At 45.8% G+C, this 15,000-nt stretch overlaps 2 protein-coding genes across 2 annotated transcripts in view; both read right to left on the reverse strand.

Moving 5' to 3' along the window:
* Nucleotides 1-3,391: 3,391 nt before the first annotated feature.
* Nucleotides 3,392-5,664, reverse strand: LOC116218845 (supervillin-like; the record flags this gene model as incomplete). Its single annotated transcript, XM_031561726.1, has 2 exons — nt 3,392-4,424; nt 5,482-5,664. Coding segments are annotated over 2 exons (270 nt in total), but the record flags the coding sequence as incomplete, so codon positions are not given.
* A 1,448-nt stretch (nt 5,665-7,112) lies between these two features.
* svild (supervillin d) overlaps nt 7,113-15,000 on the reverse strand; it is a 16,938-nt gene continuing 9,050 nt past the window's right edge. The window contains exons 10-20 of the mRNA XM_031561724.2: nt 14,856-15,000; nt 14,263-14,438; nt 13,358-13,502; nt 12,218-12,512; nt 11,878-12,029; nt 11,441-11,543; nt 10,403-10,610; nt 9,765-9,898; nt 8,745-8,900; nt 7,943-8,086; nt 7,113-7,224 (exon numbers count right to left, since the gene is read on the reverse strand). The exon at nt 14,856-15,000 is cut by the window's right edge and continues 1 nt beyond it. Coding sequence (XP_031417584.1) covers nt 7,124-7,224; nt 7,943-8,086; nt 8,745-8,900; nt 9,765-9,898; nt 10,403-10,610; nt 11,441-11,543; nt 11,878-12,029; nt 12,218-12,512; nt 13,358-13,502; nt 14,263-14,438; nt 14,856-15,000 — 1,759 coding nt within the window. The 3' untranslated portion in view covers nt 7,113-7,123. The remainder of the gene's footprint in view (nt 7,225-7,942; nt 8,087-8,744; nt 8,901-9,764; nt 9,899-10,402; nt 10,611-11,440; nt 11,544-11,877; nt 12,030-12,217; nt 12,513-13,357; nt 13,503-14,262; nt 14,439-14,855) is intronic.

Consider the following 15,000-nt stretch of genomic DNA (forward strand, 5'->3'; position numbering starts at 1 on the left):
CTCAACCTCTCAGGCACAAGGGCAGTCTCTGTGAGTCATAAACATTTCTCACGAGCTGTCGGTGAACCTTAAGACCTGGCTTATATAGTCACCATTTCTGCTCATATGCCAGATTTGAGAAAAAAAATCACACACACACCCTTTTCCCCTCCATGACATGAAACACACACACCAAGAGATCTAACAGTTTATTGAGAACGTGATTCTATTGAGCTTCCTCACGGCGAGGAGCTTTGATGGCGATCCAGTGGCCTCTCAGGAGTCCTCGGAACTCAAGGAGATCGATTCAGGGCTGGGTGAGGAAGCTCCGGTGAGGTGTGGTGTTGTGTGGCAGCTTTCAACTGGATCGAGGCCCGCCGTCGTCAATACCGACAAACTCTGAAGGTTATAGGAAAGTATTGATGACACTCTTGGCCATGTGATTCTCACAATGGTGTTTCCACACACACACACACACACACACACACACACACACACACACAGACAGACACACACACACACACAGACAGACACACACAGACAGACAGACACACTTTGTTCAGTTGGGCAGGCTGCCCTTTGAAGTTTGAAAAATGCACTTTGTGGCTTGCTTGAGCTGTTTCAATAGTTTGTTCCTTTGAGCCGGTAGAGCGTTTGTGTGGGCTAAGGCATATCAACACATTTAAAGGTGCATCTCTGTAGAGCGTTTGTGTGGGTGCGTTTAAAGGTGCAAAGGTGCTAGCTTTTGTCAATAAAAAACAATAATCACATTTTTCTACCTTTGACTAATGTACATAAAGGCATAAAATCAAAGCAACCAAAGAACTAAGGGTGCATAGAATGCACAGATACTATATGAAACACTATTGTTTCATTGTTCTTGCAGTATAGGTAGATTATAAATATTTACATTTACAAAAAAAACAACATCTTTCAGGCCCTTGGCTATCAGGAAAATAAAAGCGTTGATGAGAAAGCTGTGGAAAAAACAGCGGTTTGTTTTTAGCTAGCTGAACTGGTGTTCAGCTTTGACAAATGTTGAGAATAAAGAACGATAATGTTTAACAAATACCTCACTGCTGTTTGGAAACACCTTTGGGAGCAACGTCTAAACAATGGCGTGTGAATCTCTATTGTTGGCGAGACTTACAGTTTTTGCACAACCAGAGATGGGAGAAGGATGCGCATTTTCTGCATCCCTGACTAAAACGGCTGCTAGATCAGGGTAATGTACTTTGGGAATATGCACCATAACAGCACAGCTGTGACAAAGGCCTATTGTGATTATCTGCCCTTTCTTCATCATCCTAATTAACTGCCCCCATTCCTCTCTCCCTGCGGGCCTCTTCCCCACTTTTTTTAGGCCTTTCTTTTTCTGACGCATTTCAGTCTTTCCCGGCATTTGTCGTTCGTTTTTTTTGCCCACCCATCACTCCTTCGCTGATCTCTTTCCTCGTCTCTGGCTTATTCTCATTTCTTTCTCCTCTAAACTTGCTCCCGGTGTCATCGTTCAAACGTTCTCACTTTCCTTTCCTGCTTTCTCCGTGTTCGCCCCCAACACTCCCCAAGTCTATGTTGTTTTGCTGCATTTTGTCACTGAACTTTCTCATCGTTATTCAACACTGGCAATCCCACAATGCCCCTGTGCGTCCGTCTACCAGAAGTCCCCCCCCCCCCCGCCGACCATACACACACACAAACACGCTCACTTTAAAGGCAGAAATAAATAAATAAATGCCAAAACAAACTGATAAACCTGGCAAGCTGTCTCTAGCTTTACCATCTGTTGTAGTGATGACCTAAACTGAAAGTGTTTGTGTGTTTTGATGTAAGTGGAATGCTGTGTGTGTGTGTGTGTGTGTGTGAGAGAGAGAGAGAGGGAGTGTGTGTGAGGGAGTGAGTGAGTTAGAGAGAGAGGGTGAGAGAGTATGTGTGCAAGACAGAGAGGGGGTGAAAGGGGGTGTATGGGTGTGAACAAGAGTACTATGTGTGTGTGTGTGTGCGCGCGCATGTGTGTGTATTTATGAAACAGGAAGGTGTGAGAGAACACCCAGTTGATCACAACCAGAAAGTCCCACTGTGCATAATCAGTGGCCAGAGAAACACCCAAACATTTAAGGAAGGGAGCGTGGGCACACACACACACACACACACACACACACACACACACACACACACACACACACACACACACACACACACACACACACACACACACACACACACACACACACACACACACGTGGGCAGACAATTGCACAAACCTCGCTGTGAACAACAAACCACATGGAGCTGTGATGCAGACACACACACATATACACACACACACTCCAGTAGAAACACATGCAGAGATTACAATTATGGCTTTGTTTGTGTGTGTGTCTGTGTGTGAGAGAGAGAGAGAGAGAGAGAGAGAGAGAGAGAGAGAGAGAGAGAGAGAGAGAGGGAGGGAGAGAGCGAGAGATAGAGAGGGAGGGGAAGTTAGAGGTGCACCAGATATTTGGATCACACGAGGTCTCGCACTCCATATGATGCCTGCTCCCACACACACACACACACACACACACACACACACCTCACTGGCCTTTCCCACTTCGACTCCTAATCCTCTCCAGATGGGTCCTGGTGCCTGATGACATGCACACCACGTTTCCTGTGGCATGAAAAAAAGGAGACACACACACACACACAAAATAAACCTACCTGACTATATGCACACACTCACTCACTCACTCACACATACAAAATGCCACTGCCTATACACACACACACACACACTCAGTATTACACGATAATCATCATTCTGGCGATGTCTAACGAAGTGAAGGAATCTTTTCCCAAGTGGCCAACTCTTTCTTTCTGATTCTGTTCATTTTCTCCATCTTGGGTGCGAGGTCCACTTCATCAACCAAACCTCTCCTGCCAGAGGCCACTCATTAGCAGGAAATATCACCAGGCTCTTTTCTCAACTGATTAATCACCTGATGAACATTTTGAGGTAACTATCCATATTGCATGGAAAAACAGAGGAAGAGAGAGAAAGAGAGAGAGAGGAAAGACAGAGAGAAAGAAAAAAAGAACGAAGGAGGGAGATAGAGAGAAAAGAAAGCGAAATTACGCTCATCTGAGGTGGTAAGACCGCGTTACCAGGGTAACTATTGTTATGACTTTTTGGATGGCTTTCCGCTGGATGACTTGTGCGTCAGTGTAGAACCATTCAACGTGTGCATCATCGCTACAGCAAGGTCATGCTTTTGCATTCCTGGCAAATTACTTCAATTCAGCAGAGCTCCACTGATACTAGCCCGCCGCTCACCAACGTGTCCTTAGGCACTAAGCACCTACTCCTTGGCTTTTCAGCACACGCACATGTCAACAGCAGAGCAGTCATTGTGCCCTGAATGAGAAGGTCTTTTTTCAGAGTATATGAACATCATAGTTTATTTAAATATTCAGGGAGAGACATGTACAGGAGCTGAAGAGGTCTCTCTCTCTCCAGCTCACAATGCTATTGGACAGGGGGCAGAAATCAGAGCTGTATGGATATGGACTCCCCAATGATGCAAACCCATTCTGAATAAAAACACTTTAATTACACTGTTAAAAAAAAACGCTCACGTTTCCGTTCCCCCCGACCTGACAGTACTTTAGCGTTTGTGCATATATCTGGGGTACATCTGGGGTACATCTGGGGCTAGGAAGGCATTTCATGTCATTGTGCTGGTCTGTCCAGATACACGCGCTGAACACAGCGGAGCGGTACAGGTGTCCTCACTGGCACAGGTGACTTTCAAGAGACAAAAGGTCAAGGGGTCAAAGGTGACATGCAGTCTGATATTCAGCCTCCGGTGGCAGTGTTCGAAGCACGTGACATTCCACCTTCTCTCACAGTTTTGATGATGGCAGAGTAAAAATTATAACTTCAAGAAAAACAAAAATAATACATTTATAATACATATTTATAGTTCCATACATGATTAGATAGGAGACAGACACGTAGGTTCACTGATGGGTATACAGGGGTAGTCAGTCTCTCTCTCTCTCTGTGACTACAACGCTACAGTATGATGAAGCTAAATTTAACAGCTATAAAAGCAATGTTGTTGAATTACAGGTTGTTGCTGGATAGGAGACAGGTTAATTGAAGGTTTATGAAAAAAATAAAAAAAGTAAAACTGTACAGTTGTGTTTCACAAGAAAATAAAAACAAGAACAAGACTATCCTTTTGACCAGACAAACAGAAATAGAAACAGGACAAGAGAAGTATACTCTCTCTCCCCCCCTCTCTCTCTTTCACTCTCTCTCTCTCTCACTCATTCTCTCACATGAATAGAGTATGTTTTAAAAAGTTCTGTGTTTAAAAGAGGTCTTTGCTCTTCTTCAGTTTGAGCTGCTTCCAGTTCGGAAGAGCATTGAACTCTTCTCGTGTCAGCTCCAACAGCCCCTGAACACGCAAAAAACAAACAAACAAACAAAAAAAGGTGTTAGTCACCCAAACACACACACACACAAACACACACAGATACTGGTCACATAGAAATACACGGTTACTGCACTGTCAGACAAATGATACTCATGCACACAAATGCACACAAGCATACGCAGACACACACAGGCATATGCACACATGACAGACACACACACATTCACACACACACACACACACACACACACACTCTCACACACACACACACACACACACACACAGGAATACACACACACATACAAAGGCAGGCATACACACACATAAGCACAAACAACGACCCATCAACACATATACGCACAAGCTCACTTACACACATGCGCGCGCGCACACACACACACACACACACACACAAATACACACATAAAATGTAGTTGCTGGGAATGGTTTTCAGCTCAATGGAGCCAGCCCCAAATGAAAGCCCATTTCTCCATAAGATACGCTATCAACAATCACCCCAAACAGAGCGAAGGCTGCTCTTCCTGACCAACCAATCAGATTGCTCATGCTTAGCCAGACATTCAGCACGTCGTTTCCAAAGCTCTGAGTACCTCCACTCTCCCCAAAACCCTTTTTCTACTGGCCACAGGGACTATTTTACGCTCCGCCATAACCCTAACCACACCATCAAGACAAATGAAATTTCTTTCATATTCACACTTCTACTGAACCTTAAAAATGATGTCCCTAAGCTGTGTCTAGTCTTTAGCCAGAATAGCTCCAATCTGGTTTATCCAGGCACTGCCAAAGAGGTTAGTCCAGGCTTTAAAAGAAAGACTTAAAATTGCTTGTGTTTAAGTATGTCTCGTAGATGTGTCCTATTTCGACCTTGAGATTTCTCTCCACCCTCTCTGTTCCTCCCTCTACATACTCTATCCACTTAGCTGGCGTTGGTTCATAATCCACATGTGTACACCTGCCTCCCCCTGTATGTTACAGAGAGGATGTGCATGGAAGTCAATGTGTGTGTGTGTGTGTGTGTGTGTGTGTGTGTGTGTGTGTGTGTGTGTGTGTGTACCTGGAAGTCCTCGTCACACAGGTACATCTCCAGGCGCAGGGGGTCGACTCCCTCAGGCAGGGGTTTAGAGGTGAGCTCCTCCACTGAGTACAGCTTCTTGGAGAGACGCGACAGGACGTCCTTCACCAGAGTCACCTTATTACGCACACTCTCGTCCTGACCACACACACACAGAGAGAGACATTAGGGCACACACACACGTTATTACGCACACCCTCGTCCTGACCACACACACACACACACACACACACAGAGAGAGAGAGAGACATTAGGGCATACACACACACACATACGTTATTACGCACACCCTCGTCCTGACCACACACACAGAGAGAGAGAGAGAGAGATGTTAGGGCAGACACACACACCACACACATTATTACGCACACCCTCGTCCTGAACCAAACACACAGAGAGAAAGCCGTTAAGGCACACACACACACACACACACACACACACACACACACACACACACACACACACACACACACACACACACCTTATAACGTGCACCCTTGTCCTGACCAAACACACATGGTAGTGAAGGCATGCATATTTTCTTGTGTAAATAATACATCTGATGACCATGCTTGTACTTATGCTCCCATGTGAACCGACATACTATACCATGCATACTAGCCAAAGATTTAAGTGTAGAGAGACATACAAGTGCAAACACACATATACACACACACATACACACACACACACACACACACACACAAACAAACTCACCAGGCACACACAAACTCACCACACACACATATACACACACACACCCACACACACAGTCAGTTGGATGACTATGGTGAAAAGTAAGTAACAGACACTACCCCGATGGCCCGAGGCACAAACACAGCCTGCATCTCAAACCCTCCCAACTTTATGAGATCCATTTATATTGCTGGCAAGTAAACAAACACTGCACAGATGATGTGAAAAAAAAAGCCAAAACACAAACATATAAATAAGCAGTTAGAGTAATTATTCCCTGAACTTGTCAACTTTGTGATTGATTTCAAAGTTCATTTGAACTTAACTCCAACTCAAAGACTACTGACCCCATCAGAGCTCCTCTGCCACAGGCCAATTTGAACTTCTATTAGGAGGAAATATTGCCAGGCTCTATTATTATTGATAAGCTGCCTAATGATATTGCAAATTCCAATGATCATTATTCGGAGCCCAGCTATGCCATCATACTTAGACACACTCAATTAGATTAACGAATATTACAGTTATATACTAAATTTCAGACGCTTTTGTCCAAAGTGACTTTTATGCTTATGAGCATGCCAAATTATGACTGCTAATGGATTGTGTCTTGGTCTCGGTTTAAAAGAGCATAATTTAAAAAGCATTTTGTACTGTCATATGCATTACAGCTGGTAGTCAGGACCTTGGCTTGAAGACAGAGACCGAAGGCTGGGTATATGCTGATAATGAATATGTTTTGAATATGCAAAACGGCGTATGCACTTTGTCCACATATGTTTATGTGTGTGTCTGCACACTGGTGTGTACTGAGCGCACAATTAAATATTTACGAAGTGTGTGTGCGCGCGTGTGTGTGTGGTGTGTGTGTGTGTGTGTGTGTGTGTGTGTGTGTGTGTGTGTAGGGTAACTCATGCACTATGATTGCCTATGCGTCTCGCTCCCAGTAAGGGAAGATGTTTGTAAATGTGAGGGGCTCTGCGCCAGCCACAATCAGATAGGCCTGGGGGGGTCGCTTGGAGTTCTTCTCTGTAAAAACACACACACACACACACACACACACACACACACGCACACAAACAGTCAGTGACTGATGTCTCTTTGGCTTCTGAATGTAGCTTACGTTTCATCAAGACGTGACTTATTACTTCAGCTGCCGGGATTGCTCCAAGATTATGACAAACACCTAAAACCACTGGCTCTCACCTAGTGGCTACAGGTATGAAATGGACCAACAGTTGAATTGAACCACAGTCAAACCACTGCGTCTGGCTCTCGCTTTATTCTCTTCGGATGCAGATCCATTCACCCAAACCACACTACAAGCAGTGCTAATTTAGATTAGAGGCAGGTTCTGGTCAATTCTGCACACTCAGTATATGATAGGCAGTAGCTAATAATTTAATGTTTAATCAAGTAATCCACTGACTTATCCCATGTTTTACAGACAATACATTAATTTAATGACTAATTTATGACACTTTACATATCTGAATTGTGATGCAAGGTGTATGTATAGACAATACATTAGATAATACAGTGGGCAATACGTTGGAGTCCATCTAAATCCATTTAAAAGACCTCAGGCTTTACGCTATTGATTAACTCTCAGGTGAACCTAATGCTAAGCCACATAGTCCTTTATTAGCAGAACTACAGGATTAATATAAGCTGGGCGTCCATTCTGCTTAACCCTCTAATATAATGTCATGTAATACTTTTGACCCGATCAGTGACTGCCTCTGACCTTTGCAGTAGTTCAGCGTGGTCTCCATGGCACACTTGCGCTCGGCGTCCCAGCGGATGCGGGCGGAGCCGGTGCACTCGGTGTCCTCGGGCTGAGGGCCCTGCCACAGGTACACCTCCAGTCGGTTATCCAGCAGGAAGAGAGCTGCAGACAGAGAGAGACAGAGAGAGAGGGAGGGAGAAAGAAAGAAAGAAAGAAAGAAAGAAAGAAAGAAAGAAAGAGAGAGAGAGAGAGAGAGAGGGAAATAAAGAAAAAACAGTCTGTTGATTTTGATCTGACAAAGAGCAAAAAAATAAATAGAAATGTGTGTGTGTGTGTGTGTGTGTGTGTGTGTGTGTGTGTGATGTATGTGTGAGAGAGAGTGTGTGTGTCTATATGAATTTGTACATTTGCGTGTGTTTATGTATGTGTGAGTGTGCGTGTTTATCTATCTGTCTGTCTATATGAGTGTGTCTGTGTGTTTATGTAAGTATAAGTGAGAGTGTGTGTGCATGAGTGCTTGTGTGTGTAAGTGAGTGTGTGTGCGTGCGTGTATGTGTGTGTGTGTGTGTATGTGTGTGTGTGTGCGTGTAAGTGAGAGTGTGTGTGGGTGTGAGTGTGTAAGTGAGAGTGTGTGTCTGTGTGTGCGTGTGAGTGTGTGTGTGTGTGTGTGTGTGTGTGTGTGTGTGTGCGTGCAAATGAGAGTGTGTGTGGGTGTGAGTGTGTGTGTGTGTGTAAGTGAGAGTGTGTGTGTAAGTGAGAGTGTGTGTGTATGTGTGTGTGTGTGTGTGTGTTTGTGTGTGTGAGATGATCTGCCCCCTACCTGGCTGTGGGACAGAGTAGAGGTTGTCCTGCAGGAAGGGCATCGCCATGACAGCGCCGGTGACACGGGCGGGGCTCAGCTGCTCCTCCCCCTGGAAGGTTCCGGCACTGGCGCTCAGACGGAAGAGCCGCGGCGTGAAGTTATACTTGCCTGGGTCTAAGAATGACACGCACACACAAATATAGATTTTAGTGCTGTCGAACGATTAAAATATTTAATCGCGATTAATCGCATTTATGTCATAGTTAACTCAAAATTAATCGCGATTAATCGCAAATTTTTATCTATTCTAAATGTCCCTTCGTTTATTTATTTTTCCATAATTTTATTTTTATTTTAATGCCCTTATCAACATGGAAAAGTGGGATTGGCTTGCTTTAATGCAAATGTTTTATTTGATTGAAAACCAACATTGCCAAACAGGGGCGGTACAAAATAAAATTATTAAAGTGCACATTCAGGTAAACAAGGACTCAGCCTATAGTGCAGTTAAACCATGGCTTAATATTTTCTTTTTCTTCAAGTTTGCTGGGAACACTAGCAGTCAGGCCTCTTATTTCAGAAACAATGAACCGTAACAGTTAGGTTACCAATAAAAAGGTAAGCCTACTACTTCTTTGCTTTCAGCCAAGCTGCCTGTTGACATTTTCAGACAACAGTGAAGTTCGCTTCTTTTGCACAACACAACTTTTAAAAGTAAACTTTCCATTCAGAAGCTTTTTAATCATCCATTTTGCTGTATCGCGCTCACCATTCACTCGAACCGTAACGTTAGCCTACTACACAGTTTGCGAGGCCAAAAAGAATGTTAATCTTAAAAAAAAAAAAAAAAAACGGCGTTAAAATGGGTTTGCGTTAACGCTGTTAATAACGCGTTAAACTGACAGCACTAATAGATTTATATTATATTTATATATCATAGATATGCAATACACACGCAATAACAGAATGTATTAGTCCACATTTATCAATGACACACACAAACCATCCTGGATCAAGTAAAATCTGATAGATGATAACCTTGGAGCATGCAGTCATATGCCTTCCTGTCCTGCTGGCCAATAGCCTTCCAGAAGTCCTTTGTCTCGGCCCCTTCTTCTACTTCCTGAACTTTGACACTGCTGTTGTTGTCGAGGCCAAACTCAGGGGGATACCTGTCACACACACACACACACACACACACACACACACACACACACACACACACACACACACACACACACACACACACACACACACACACACAGTTTAGGACTCCCATCTATAGAAACCAGAATTCCTGCCACCTGCCGTCAGAAAGAATTTCATGTCTGTATACAAACAAATGTATATCCTGCCTTAACACTGTACATAAACACTATACACATTATAAGACATAGCATCACTGTACATAAACACTACACTCATTATAACACATAGCATCACTGTAGTACCTAATACCTGCAATATATCTGTGAATGATGCTATTTCTGTGCACTTCTTGTTAGATGCTAACTGCATTTCATTGTCTTGGTAACCGCACAATGACAAAGTTTAGTCAAATTTTATCTTAATTTTTAGCATGTGTGAGCAAAAAAATAATACACAAACCAGGGAGCCTCCAAGCTGATGTGTGTGTGTGTGTGTGTGTGTGTGTGTGTGTGTGTGTGTGTACTCACGTCTTGGTGAGATGCTCGGCGGCTCTCTTGGCGACCTCGCGGGCGGTGGGGTGGCTCTTGCAGCCGTGCCACAGGTAGAGGAGGCCGGCGTGGGCGCCCAGCAGCACCAGACTGGAGCGCGAGCGCAGACTGGCACAGCCACACTCCACCTCCACCAGAGACGCCTCCATGGGCACCTCGCCACGCACGCAGAACAGACGCCACACACCTAGATAGGCACACACACACACACACACACACACACACACACACACACACACATGCACACACACACACACCCCCACCACACACACGCATACAGATACACACACACACACAGACACGCATACAGATAAACACACACACACGCATACAGATACACACACACACACACACACACACACACACACACACACACACAGACAACACACACACATACAGCACACACACACACACACATTCAAAAAGAGGACATCCACACAACAGTATACAAATTAATACAAAACACTCTTTAGGAATACATCATTGTAGTGAGAAATGATCTATATCAACAGGAGATGGTTAGAATGTGACACAGCAGACTACTGAGGGTCTAAGGAGGGTCTAGCACTGGAGTTTCCGGCTCCTGTCTACCGTGAACCGGAACTTTCCTGTTCCCACCAACACCCTGTGTAGCCTGCAGCCCACCATAGTGAGGTGTGTTCTGTGACCAGATACCATAGTGAGGTGTGTTCTGTGACCAGATTAGAGGGTTTGCATGCGTAGAGCTGTTTTGTCTTTAGGTATGAAGACGACCATGTGAGAGGTAGAGATATCTTGGAGAGTGCCCCCCTCCCCTTGACCTGTGTGTGTGTGTGTGTGTGTGTGTGTGCGTGTCTAATGGTGTAGGTGTATATTTCCATATGTGTGTTCATCTGTATGTGGGCTTCTGTGTGTGTGTGTGTGTGTGTGCGTGCCCGTGTGTAAAGGTGTAGGTGTATATTTCCATGTGTGTGTGTGTGTGCGTGTGTGTGTGTGTATGTGGTGTCTATATATACACGTGTGTGTGTGTGTGGTTACCTGTGTTGTTGCCACTGTCCTCTCTGCAGCCCCTATGAATAGTCAGACCTCCCTGGAAGAGCTGAAGGAAACAGGGTGGCTCCTTCCCCTGAGCCACCAGATACTATACACACACACACACACACACACACACACACACACACACACACAGATTATTGTTGGCACTGTGCAAAGCTAACGCCCAAACATTTGGACGACAAAATCGTATTACCTCAATGGCTACATTTAGTCTTTATTTTCTTTGATTCGTAAAACTGATTATTATTTTTCAACCACAAAGACCATACGCTGCACCTTTAAAACCTAATGAAGCTGCACCTAGGCCAGATTTATCCTGGAGCAACAGATCCAAGTGCAGCCTTACCCAGCTCTATTCCCACCCCCCCACCCATAAAGCCAAACACAGACCCCTGATCCCAGATCAGATGAGTGCTCACCTGCGCCCCCCGGTGGTTGCCCAGCTCCACGGTCATAAGCGCTGAGGTGCCGCGGCCACTGACGCTAGATTGAGAGCCCTGCCAGAAGAAACAGGCTGTGCGCTCCCTCCCCGGACCGCTGCTCAGCTCACCCGGCTTCTGGCGCTTCCCCACTACACACAAACACACACACAAACACACACACACACACACACACACACACACACACACATGAATACATCCACACACACACAAGCACAGATAAATGCATAATCATGAATACACAAAAATTCCCACCCAGAGAAATGAAGACCGATGCACAAATGATTGTGTGCAGACAAGCGCGCACACACACACTCACCCACGTTGGTGATGCTATACTTCCAGCGGATGACGTAGGTGTCGCCCTCGTGCATCTGGCCCACGCTCTCGGCCGGGATCTCGAAGTCGTCGAACTCGCGGATGTGCCAGCCGTCCACGGCGACGGTGGCCAGCTCCGCCTGGCGCCCGTCCTCGCTGCGCACCAGCCCGTGACCCCGCTGCACGTCCACTCCCTCCAGGAGGGTCCTCACCGGGGTCACGGCGCCCTGCAGCAGGGCCGCCACGTCACACGGCCGGAAGTCAGAGTCTAATGAGTTGGTGATGTGGACGGGGGTCTGCAGGGAGAGAGAGAATAAGGGGGGAAAAGAGAGAGAGAGTGGGAGAGTAGAAAAGAGGGAGAGAGAGAGGGGGAAAGGGAAGGAGAGAGGGGGGAGGAGGAGAGAGGGGGAGAGAAGAAGAGAGAGAGAGAGGGGGAAAGGGAAGGAGAGAGAGGGAGGGAGGAGGAGAGAGGGAGAGGGGGAGAGAAGAAGAGAGAGAGAGAGAGCGGGAAAAGGAAGGAGAGAGAGGGAGGGAGAGAAAGAGAATAAGAACAGAGAGAAATACGATAAGAAAAAATACCAAAAAGAGACAGATAGAGCGTGAGAGAGAATCGGTATGTCAGGATGACAGATGAGGGGATAACAGATGACAGGGAAATTAGATAAGGGTATTAGACAGAGAGAGAGAGAGAGAGAGAGAGAGACGGAGAGAGAGGGGAGAGAGAGAGAGAGAGAGAGAGAGAGGAGAGAGGGAGGGAGGGAGAGACACAGGGAGAGAGACAGGGAGGGAGAGAGAGATGTATAACAGCACATAAAGGAGCTATCCTTGATGTTATGGGTCCAATGTAAAATTGAATGTATTCATCTCCTTCTCCATTCCAACTGTATGACATACTGCACACGTCTACAGACAGACATTAGACCTATAACCTCATCTTACCATATAGAACACGTCCAACCACAGACACTTTCAACTGATGGTTACTATATGACAATGTCACACAAGTAAAATAACACTCAAATCAATCACACATATCATTTATGAACACGCTAGATTGCCAACACTGTATACTACACTCAATATGCATAAACACCGCATTACCACATGCTGATTGAAAACTGATCTGGAATCAGTTTCTTACCTTGGTCTTGACCTCCTCCACAGGCGTCTCCTCTTTGAGGGGCTTCCTCTCAGACCAGTCCAAAAACTTCTCTCGGAACAGAGCCGTCTCATTGTGCTCCGACAGACGACCTAACAGGCACCAGCTGGGCCGACCCTCCCCCTGCCTAAGCCACACAAGACACACTCAATTACGGACAGGCACACACACATTCACACACTCAATTACGGACAGGCACACACACATTTACACACACAATTAAAGGACAGGCACACACACATTCAAACACTCAATTACGGACAGGCGCACACACAATTACAAACAGGTACACAATTCATAATTCACAATTAATACACACAATAACTGTAAACTTACTTCCACATAATCTGTATGCACATACACAGAATGGCATAAAGGCATACATACAAACACTGCACACAGCTGTGGAACAACCACAACAACTGTGTTCTACAAGTGCATATCAACAGAAACACACACACACACACACACACACACACACACACACACACACACATCATGAACGTCAGCAGAGACAAGAATATGAAAACCACTCAACTCAACCATTAACCCTTCAACTGAGAGCACCAATTCCTCTAACCACCACTAGGGGACAGCGTCACACCATGTTCTTGGACAAAGACCTCCCTTCCTGACCTGGCCGCTAACAGACCTGCTCGCTCGCACACCTCTCGAATGCCAAAGGCAACAGGCTATCCACTAATCCAATTAACCTGCCAAACTGAACCCCATGAACTAAGATAGACATGTAATTAGTAGCAAGAAATGAATCTATACTTGGTTTCCCACGTGGGACAACCGATGTCGTCAATTGATGACTTCTCGCATGCAGTGCCAAGTGGCGTGCAGAGTAAAGCATGTGGCAGATGATTGGCTGGCAGACTCACAGAGGCATGTCCTTATTGGCTGAGGAGGGGTCCAGGGGGTTGCAGCTGCAGTTGCTGTAGTCGTAAGGCCCGCCCCAGAGCCGTCTGGCCAGCTGCACGGCCACCTTCCTGTCGCCCAGGGGGACGTCTTTCCCATGCCACACGTACACCTCGCCACCAAAGTCAAACACCAGGACCTGAGTGCACGCACACACACACACACACACACACACACACACACACACACACACACACACACACACACACACACACACACACACACACACACACACACACACACACGTATACAAAAACACATATGAAGAGTGAGGGAGAGGCACACAGACCACCTACATGCATATTCATAAACACTGTGTCAAGATGTACAAATAGACACTAATCCATGCTGAGGCACAGAAACCTTTCATTTAGGACTGAGAATGTAGATGGTACTGAAAGCAGACACACACACACACACACACACACAAACAAACACACACTCTCACACACATGCATGCATGCACGCATACAGACATACAAACACACCCAAGAACGAACACATACATGCGTGCGCATACACACACACACACACACACACACACACACACACACACCTGTTTAGAGTTGAGAATGGTCACACTGGGGATGGTTGCCCAGGCGTCCTCCTGCGGCACCAGCTTCCCATCGACCAACTGATACACACCAGTGGACTCCACCACACCACTCTCATACAGCTCATCTTCCTCAGGCTCTCCAGCT

The sequence above is a fragment of the Clupea harengus genome, chromosome 23, assembly GCF_900700415.2.
Source record: "Clupea harengus chromosome 23, Ch_v2.0.2, whole genome shotgun sequence".
Classification (NCBI taxonomy): domain Eukaryota; kingdom Metazoa; phylum Chordata; class Actinopteri; order Clupeiformes; family Clupeidae; genus Clupea; species Clupea harengus.